The sequence below is a fragment of the Trachymyrmex septentrionalis genome, unplaced genomic scaffold (assembly GCF_001594115.1).
Source record: "Trachymyrmex septentrionalis isolate Tsep2-gDNA-1 unplaced genomic scaffold, Tsep1.0 scaffold8, whole genome shotgun sequence".
In the NCBI taxonomy this organism is placed as follows: domain Eukaryota; kingdom Metazoa; phylum Arthropoda; class Insecta; order Hymenoptera; family Formicidae; genus Trachymyrmex; species Trachymyrmex septentrionalis.
The window spans coordinates 1,866,258-1,875,866 of NW_017305987.1; the positions used below are offsets into that span (position 1 = coordinate 1,866,258).

The 9,609-nt window shown below is 37.5% G+C and overlaps 3 protein-coding genes across 4 annotated transcripts in view; 2 read left to right on the plus strand and 1 right to left on the minus strand.

Moving 5' to 3' along the window:
• Positions 1-193, plus strand: part of LOC108754392 (tryptophan--tRNA ligase, mitochondrial) — a 2,036-nt gene extending 1,843 nt beyond the window's left edge. Inside the window, exon 6 of the mRNA XM_018496645.1 lies at positions 1-193. This exon is cut by the window's left edge and continues 32 nt beyond it. Within this exon, the coding sequence (XP_018352147.1) occupies positions 1-193 (193 nt within the window).
• Positions 194-277: 84 nt separating this feature from the next.
• LOC108754439 (reticulon-4-interacting protein 1, mitochondrial) lies at positions 278-2,941 on the minus strand. The gene is made up of 7 exons (XM_018496711.1): positions 2,759-2,941; positions 2,311-2,673; positions 1,537-1,769; positions 1,226-1,435; positions 1,053-1,165; positions 459-726; positions 278-385 (listed from the first exon to the last, which is right to left on the minus strand). Exons 2-7 carry the CDS (start codon positions 2,546-2,548, stop codon positions 278-280), a joined length of 1,170 nt encoding a protein of 389 aa, XP_018352213.1. The 5' UTR covers positions 2,549-2,673; positions 2,759-2,941.
• A 4,681-nt stretch (positions 2,942-7,622) lies between these two features.
• LOC108754522 overlaps positions 7,623-9,609 on the plus strand; it is a 45,065-nt gene continuing 43,078 nt past the window's right edge. For both annotated transcript variants that reach the window (XM_018496899.1, XM_018496900.1), the window contains exon 1: positions 7,623-7,792. The gene's annotated coding sequence lies outside the window, so the exon portion shown is untranslated. The remainder of the gene's footprint in view (positions 7,793-9,609) is intronic.

Sequence of the window (9,609 nt, forward strand, 5' to 3'; positions counted from 1 at the left end):
AAAATTATCTCCAATTCGTAAAGATATATTGAGATTAACCAGAGAACCCGCCTATTTGGACGAGGTTTTGAAAGAAGGTACAGAAAGGGCCACGGAACTTGCGACAAGCTGTTGGACAGAAGTTACAGAAAAGGTTTTTGGTAATGATATACAGGATGTGAAAAATATAACAAAAACCGTAGAAATTAGGTAAAACAATTATATTAATTGTTACTAAATATTATTTGTAAAAAATATATTAATTTTATATAGACATTGATATATTTAATTTAATTTACTATCTCATGTCAATAACTAGTTTGCCTCGTAAGTGTCCTTGCTTCAGTCTCTCATATGCCTGTGGCAAATCTTGAAAAGAGTATACCTGTTGAATGACAGGTACGATCTGCGAACCAAAGAATAGAAAATACAATATTAGAATTTTTAGTATAATAAAATTCAGGAATTCCTGAACATACTTCTTCATTTTCTACAAGCTTTTGGAGAACGTCAATTCCTGTTTGGGAAGGTATAAAAAATCCCCACTTAACCCAACTTTTATTTTCTGCCTTTGGAATATTAAATTTTAGAAGATCTCCGAGATTTTTCGCCATTCCCAAAATTAGCCCATGATGATCAAAATTGTTTAACATTGGTGAATTTAATGCTATGTAATTATCATGTGGATATCCTTTCATTCTGACATATTCCGGTCCCAGTTTGGCGCAGTCTAAGATTATGTCATACCTGCAAATATGACAGTTGTACATATACGCTCATTTGCTACAACACTAATAAAAAAATTAGTTTTTCAGAAAATGTTTGAATATTTTGAATCATTGAAATTTTGTAATATTAATTTTGAAATGCAATTTTGGTGTAATGGCCAATGATAGAAAATTAAAAGTGTATTCTTATAAAATATATTCTTTCTGTTTTTCTTTGTATTTCCGTTTCTTTATATTTCTTTTTCTGTAAACGATTTCAAAAATAACAATTTTTAGTTATAGCAAATGAACGATACAGCATTTATTTACACACAATGCAATTCAGTTTAATATAAAATCACTTACGGTCCTTCTGAAATAATTTCTGCATCGGCACAATCTTTCTTATAATCAATGACAACATCAGCATTTAAATTTTGTAGCATCTCTACAGCGTCGCTACTGCATGTGCTAATTACCTAAACAAATTTTAATGTTTCATATTCTACAGACTTCAATATATGCGATTAAATATTTACATGCATATTCCAAGCTTTCAGCAGTTGTATAGCTAAAGTACCGACTCCTCCCGAGCCTCCCATGACCAGGACACGTTTGTTCATTTCCACAGCTATCGCCATTTTGTAAAATAGCCCTCCTGTAATCCACAGTGCAGACCAAGCAGTCAGTCCAGCGTACAAGATACTTGCAGCTTCAATATAAGACAGTTTCTGAGGGCGTGGATTTACCTTGCAAAAAAAATAAGTATCGCGATGATTGCAAGTCATATATTGGCTTGTCAAATAATATATTAAATTATTTAATATATTAAGAATGAAACATGTCTTACTAAACTACTGTCAACAATAACGTAATTTGCATGACAGCCCTGTTGTTCAATTGGAACCACTCCCCAAACTTCTTTGCCAATCTCAAGCCTGTCTCCTACATTGTATCCTTTTGATACAACTATCCCTGTGAAGTCTCTACCTAATGTCAATGGCAAATCCAATTCTCCCAATGTTCTAAAGGACAAATTCTTGGTTTTGCGTAGGACATTCAGGAAAGTATTACCATAGCCATCTATAATAAAGTTTACCTTTTTTATTGTAATTCTTAGACTTTGGTTGTAATTCATACTCTTAGAATTCTTGTTATTTATTAAAGTTAAATAAGGACAATTGATGCGAGTATTACGAGCATAATGGGATCCTTAGATTTTTAGGACTATACTATACTAACTCTCTGTAGTCCAACCAAGTCTTTCAAGACGCAGGTAAATTTTCAATTTCATATTATTCTATCTCAAATTCAGACACATAACAAAAAAATAAAATTTTGGATCATATTATTATAAAATCATGTTATTAAATGTTGAAAGAGAATACCAGAATTTTTTTAGATTTTTTAGAATCCAAACTCTTTAAAAGACACAATCGGACACCAAATTAGACTAGGAAAGAAGTAAAAAAAAACATTGGACCATAAAAACCTAGTTTTTTATCAATATTAAAGGCGATTAGAGTTACAGACAGTAATATTTGATTTCTAATCATATATCATTTCACATGCATGCTACTTTCAAGATTGAAGATGCATGTACAATGAAGTAGGAATAGAATACCCGTCATGGCAACATCGATGGGATTCACGCTAGCAGCTTCGATCTTCACCAGAACGTCGGTGGGCTTTGTGATCACCGGCATCCTGATATTACAGAGTCGTAGATTCTCCAGGCCATTATACGAATGTATCTGCCAGGCTTGCATCCTGTCCAGATTCTCCTTTAAGTTGGTCGACAAAGAACGAAGGTGTTCCGTTTGAACAGTGCATTTTAATCTTAAAATCGCCTTCTGCAGCATCTCTCGCGAGAACTGTACTGTACAAATATTGAAGGTTAGGAAGTCACGTGTAAACACGAAGTTTTTCCTTTGATTAGGTTTTCGTGTTTACTTTTAATCCATGTTGCGTTATTAGAATTGTACAGCTGTAGAAAGAAGATAGACGAAAGAATTAAAGATGATAATGAATTAAAATGGACGAAGTTGTGTATTTTTTTTTTATATACATACATCGTCAAGAAGATGCTATAAACGACCTGCTGCCCCGTATGATCACGTGTCACTCGAATCGATTTAAAAGGTCTCGTCTTTTTTCACTCTTGCATTCAAAAATAAAAACGTATATAATTTTTTCTTATAACAAATTCGGTCACTTGCATTATATTAGATTAGTGCGCACTAGAAGTTGTTATACACGAAATTAGCAAAGATAAATATAAAAACATATAAATATTTTAAACGATTACATATTTAGTAATTCTAAGCAGAATAACAGAAGTCATTATGAACGGTATATTCGTAGTTTCAATTATTTCAAGACTGTTTTAAGTAATGTCGCTAATACGGCCCTCTGATTGATTCGTGACTTCTTAAAACTGTACCTTAAGACGGTTTTAAATATAAGAACTATAAATACCACCCTGTGATATCAAAATGATGTCAAAATGACTCCAAAATGATCATTAAAAGTCATTTTTCAATCATTTCCGATTCATTTTAATATCATTTTGACGTTATCGTGACTTTTTGTTCTGTTTGGGATATATTATCACGTTATTTAATAGAATATTCCACCCAGTAAAAATTGTCGCAGGTACATCCTACAGATGTATATGTCGAAGGATTTTCAAACATCCAGAGTACGTTTTTAAAAAAACTTAGGAGATATTTAGATATCATTTGGAAGTTTCTGGAGGAACAAATTTTATTCTGTCTTTATCCAATAGACATCTTAAAATGTCTTTTAGGATGTTAAAATTTTGTAGAAAAATACTACTGAGCATTACTGCGCATATGGAATATGGAATAGAGAAATCTGGATTTTTGATGCTTTTAAATAATTTCTAGGTGAATTTATATCAATTTACGATCAATATGCTAAATATGTGTAGTTATTTGAACTGCGCGCCGAAATTTTTTCAAACTTATAAACGCAGTCAAACTACTACAATACTGTCACAAATTAAATTGATAATCAATTTCATAATTTGATGCTCAATCTGGTATCCTATTAGAAAGATGTTAATATAATGAAAAACTAAATAAATAAACTTTTAAATTAAAATTCTCGTTTAAGTATTTACTATTTTGCTGATCTTTTGAGAGATGGAATTGGCATACCAATGCAAGAATGTGATTGACTCACAGCTGAGACGCTGTTATTTGCGAATGAATATCAAAGATAAAACTTCAGAATTGGTTAAATAAGAAGAAGTTTATATCATATAGAACACGTTTATATCATATAGAACACGTTTATATCAACATATATGAACATATGTGGCCGAAACACCTGTGGGAAAACCATTAATGAAAAAAGAAGAAGAAGAAAAAGGAGGAGGAGAAGGAAGTTCCGTTGCACGGCTGTTACTTATAGAATATAAAAAAATTTTTTTAAATCGATGAAGTGTTTCCGATGTTTTATGCAGTTATAGTTTTCAAAAGTTCCACAACCCGGCTGCCATATATTCTAAGAGCATCTCTCGATATTTCTGACATTAATGTAAAGAAACGAATATCATCCATTCTTGGATAGAGTGCTTTCCAGGATCTATACTTTTCGTTATTGGTCAAAACCACCTTCAAGTGCAGATCAACGAGTACCTTTTAACAGGAAAAGAAGAGAATAGGATATCCAACGATCCTTGAATGTCCTTGAATCCTGGAATTGTCCTGGATTTTAATGTAACCTGGAAAATCCTGAAAAATTCCTGGAATTTCAGTACTGACTTAAAACTTTGTAATTTTTTCATTAAAAAAAAATTGGACCATGAAAAGAGAAAAAAAATATATATATAATACTTTCTGCGCGTGCGCAAGAATTAATCAGTAAGAATGAATTTTAGGATAATTTTAGATAAAGCTTTAAAAATTGATATTGAATATTAAATTAAAAATTTAATGAAGCACCGACAAATTAATAATTTTATAAGGTGATATTTAATTGTGATAAGTTAAGAAAAATTGTGTTTAAATATATAAGCCCTCCCTCAAAAATGTAATAAGGCAAATTACTAATAAAAAAACTTGGACTTATTTACAATTCTAAAATAGAATATCGCAAAGAAATTGCAGTCATTTAAATGTTTGTTTGATATTACTTATAAATCATTAAATAATATTGTTCAAAATTTGTTTGCCTTTTAATTAATTAGTTGTATAGAATCCTGACTAAAATACAAAATATATATATTATAATGTACGAATCAATAAAAATTGATTAAAATTAATGAAAATTACTTGACCTAGAAAAACTAAAATGTTTTCCTGAAATATCCTGAAATAATCTTTTAAATTGATTAGATTTTATTTGTCAGATATTGCTGGACACCCTGAAGAAGGATTTTCTATATGATTCGCTACTCTTATGATTCCTTTCTCGTAAAAATCTTACATATATAGTATTCTCTGTTCATTTTCTTGAAATAGAATAACGATAGAAAATTTTATTATCACAAATGGAGCAGCGTGACGTAGAATAAATCAGCAAATGAAAATCAATATATTATTGCATCGATGTAATGAACGCCTGTTGAAATCAATAACCATAATTTTAGAAGTTTTTCTTTACAGTTTCCAATATGAATATATAACAATATTGGCAAATTTATTTAAAGTTTACATAATTTATAGTTATTTCTATTTATGTTTAGTTTATATTTATGTTTATATGATTTAAAATAACTCCACATTTTGTAGTTTCTAAATAAAAAGTTTCTTATAGGAACCATTTCCCAAGTTGAGAAACTTCAAGTTGATCTGCAAGTGGAAGAGGTACGTTTCTGGTCAGACGTGATGCACTTTTATTACCTTCGCTGCCACTCCTTGCTTGTGGTCATCAAGTGGAGAATGAAGAAAAGAAAACTAGACAGTAAGAAAGAAAGTAGAATTATAGCAATATTTATTAGAATACAATTCTAATAAATATTCAATTCGGTTGTTTGTACACAAAATGCAAATTATTACTAAATGTTATTATATAGTTAAAGACATCTTCATTTGTTGTAATGGAAAAAAGCAGTAGATGCGCTCATCAAATTGCACGTGAGATTGCACTGGCATTAGGCGATTAAACGGCGAAGTAAAATTGCGGGATGGATACAAGAGGATTCTCTCCGGATAGCTAGTGCGCGCGTGCCTCGCATCGATCGCCGATCGCTATGATTACTCGTCAAGCGTCGGCTTGACAGCTACGAGGATGAGGATGGGAACGCCGATCTCATTCCCTGCGTGGTTATATGATAACGCGGGGTCTACAATAAAAGTCGTAACGGTCGTAGAATTTTTCCAAGCAGAACAATAAGTCATTATGACTCCAAAATGATCATTAAAAGTTCTCAATCATTTCCGATTCGTTTTAATGTCATTTTGACGTTATCGTGGCTTGTTGCTCTGCTTGGATTAAGTCGTAAAAAAATAACCACTCACAGTCGAATATGAGAAGCATAATCGACTATGATTGGTCAATTTTCTACGATTTAAGATCCTACGACCGCCACGACTTCTATTGTAGACCTCACATAAGCGGAAAACGTGGGATCGATCGATAGAGATCCATGCGCGTTTATTAGGATGGAAAGATAACTAAAGTATATTTTCATGAGTAAGATAGGAAAAGAACAAGTCCCTAGGAGAGACCAGCCTTTCGCCATGACCCGTTTCTCGCCCCAAGGGAAAAAAACGGAAAACGGTTACGAGATCTCGACGGCGAAGGGAAACAGAGCGAGCGAGCGGCGAAAGCGGCGATGCGAAAGGGCGCGAGTCGCAGGATCGTGTTTAAGCCGGGGGATGCGTACGAAACAGGGGAACTCTCGCAATATAAACCTCCATAAATCAAAATATATCTCAAATTAGTAATGAACGTCTATATACGACGAGATATTTTCTCATTCCCGAAGTTATTCCTGTTATTAAGTTTCTTTCTGTATAACAACACCTTAAGGGTTCCCTCGATCACAGTTTCACCCCTGAGTCGGTAAGGGGTGGTCTTGGCGAAGTGAGAGAGAGAGAGAGGGGGGGGCGAGAGAGAGGAGATCGCTGAGGGATACTACGATGAAGGAGAACGGAGAGAAGGAGGAAGCGGATGGAGTTGTGAAAAGGGGGTTGGTGGGAGATGAGGATGACGGGAGCGGCATACGGAGGGCGCGTAGTGTAGTGGGGCGCACCGGCGCGGCACATCGTGGCTTGACGGGGGTGGGTGGTCGCGCGAGGAGGGGAGACATCGCGGGCGCAGCGCAAGAGAGGATATTGACATTTTCGGCCGTGGAGCGCGCATCGCGGCGGAGGCAGGAGGGGTTGGCGCTGAGGGTGGTGGCGCGCAGCGGGGACAAGGCGGGTGGTGAACGGAGGTGCGCGCGCGACGGGGCAGTCGCCTCTCCCTGCCGGATCCTGCAGTATCCATGGCTACGTCGTCTGCGAGGATTTCCCGCGAAAGACCGGAAGCGTGATCGCACGGTGAGGCCCGTCGCCAGCCACGGCAGCCGAGGGGGAGAGAACGAGCCAGCGAGCGAGGAGGTAGCGGCAGAAGCAGTAGCGACTACAGCGACAACAACTGTGACGGGGGTGCCTTCGGGAGCGGCACCCGGGTAGTATTCTCTGATCGTACGTCGCGTCTTGTCCCGGTGGGTTTCGCGACAATCGTCCCTCTCCCTCTATATCTGTCTCCCTATTTCTTACCCTCTTTCTTTCCCTCTCCCTCTGAAAATAGGGTGGATACCGTCCTCATCCCAGTTTCTCCTTCGGACCGTCTCTCCCCTTCCTTCAGGCTACCGCGGGGGCCACGTAACCCCGACCCCGCCGTCCCCGTACCCCGTCGTCGCCGTCGTCGTCGCCGCCGCCGCCCACGACCTTCTCTCCGACTGTCGCGCACGGCGCTTTCAGCATTCCTCTCTGAACTGTTCTCCGTTTGTCTTTCCTCGCCGCGGTGGTGGTGTGTCATCGCAAAAGGACTCTAGCTCGTGTGGCACCAGGCCAGGGCTCCTCTCTCGGGAGCGGCCGGTCTGTTCAACCGGGTGTTCAGGTAGCTAAGGAAGCGTCGCCGTGTGGGTGAGTGTGAGTCATCGTCACGCGGACAGGTGAAGGATAAGGATGTAGTAGATAAATAGAAAGATGAAGAGTGAGAGAGAGAGAGAGAGAGAGAGAGAGAGAGAAAGACAAAAGAAAAGAATGCAAAAAGAGAAATAGATAGATAGATAGATAGATAGACAATTAGAGACGTCGAAAGAAAGGAATCAAACGGAAATACGACGGAGGCAGGAAATACAGGAGAGACGTTCTCTCCCTTCGGTAAGGTGGTGGGTGGCGGGGCGTTGATCGTACGTACACCGGTGCCGCTTTAGTAGTGGTGGTGGGTAGTGGTGCCGTTGGTGGTGATGGTAGTGGTGGTGGTAGTGGTGCATCCCGCAGTGTGTTTACCCAGGGTGAGGTGCCTCTCGCGCGCGCGACTAGGCGGAGTCGCACCTCTCCGTCCGCTCCCGCTTCCGCTTTCCGCGTCTCCCCGTGACCGCTTCGCGACGAGGGAGCGACGTGTACCTCTAACCGTGACCCGTTCTCTCTCGCTATCTCTTTCTTTCTTTCTTTCTCTCCCTCTCTCTCTCTCTCTCTCTCTCTCTCTCTCTCTCTCTCTCTTTCTCTCTCTCTCTCTCTCTCTCTCTCTCTCTTTCTCTTTCTCTTTCTCTCTCTTCGCATATCTACCTATTTACTTCTCGTACCTAACGTTGACGTGACAGAAGAGGCGTTGCCGCGGCAGCCTCCACCCTCAAGAAGGAAAACCGGATATCGCTGGACGTAAAATCTAATTCTTCGTCACTGACATTGTCGTCTCGTTCCGGGAGGATCTCTGCTTAAGGACACGTCCCAGGTATCAGGCTCTGCGAGTCGATAACGATCACGAGGCTAAATACGAAGGCGTTGGCTCATCTCGCGTCGCTTCTCCGTCCGCGCTTCTATAGGAAGAAACGACGTGAAACCTCTGTGATCTTTTCTCTAACATATTTGTGAGGAGTTTCATTCGATTTAGTGAAGATTCCGATCGATATCGCGGGACACCTCGAAGACGAATGTAAATATCAGTGGAAATGCCTAATCTCTTGGTGTTTTCAAACTTTATTGAGTGTCATGATGTGTTTCGCTAGATCGTCTTCTCTACAGTTACTCGAAAACATTCTCGGTTCACGTAACACGTTCATGGATAAAGTCGTGAGTCGATAAAACTCACGAAGGGTCGTCAAGGCGTTGGCTCTACTCTTGATTTTCTTTTTCGTGCGTCGTGGAGGAAGTGCATAAATTCTCCATGACCTTCTTGTGGTCCTGTATTGCGTTTCAGTGACGAGAATATTCAGTTTTAAGAATATCCCCACTTTTTGTAGGAAAGAGAGAGAAAGAGAGAGAGAAAGGAAAGAATATCGGTGAATAATATTGTATGTTAAATAATGATTATTGATACACGATTAATAATTGAAAAAATAAAAGCATCTAAAAATTTAGCTAGATACAGGTCTGAAAATAACGTTGTTGAACAATCAAAACAATGTATAGGACTCTCAAGCTAGAAAATTTTTTGCAACATTGCTCATTATATTTGAGATTCCTACTAGTTATTAGTAATTATTTTGATTCAATAAAATTATTCTTAAATCTGTATTTGGCTAAATTTTTAAATACTTTAATACAATTGTTCTTTCTGTGTAAATATATACTAAAATTTTACTATAATTTTACTATAATTTTAATATCCTCACACAATTTATACTAAAAAATATTTAATCTTTCTGTTTTTTTTTCTTATGCTTAGAAGTAAACACATACTTTTTTTTTAAGTGATGAATTTGTTTAAATTGTAAATATACTTGGAAATTGTAAAT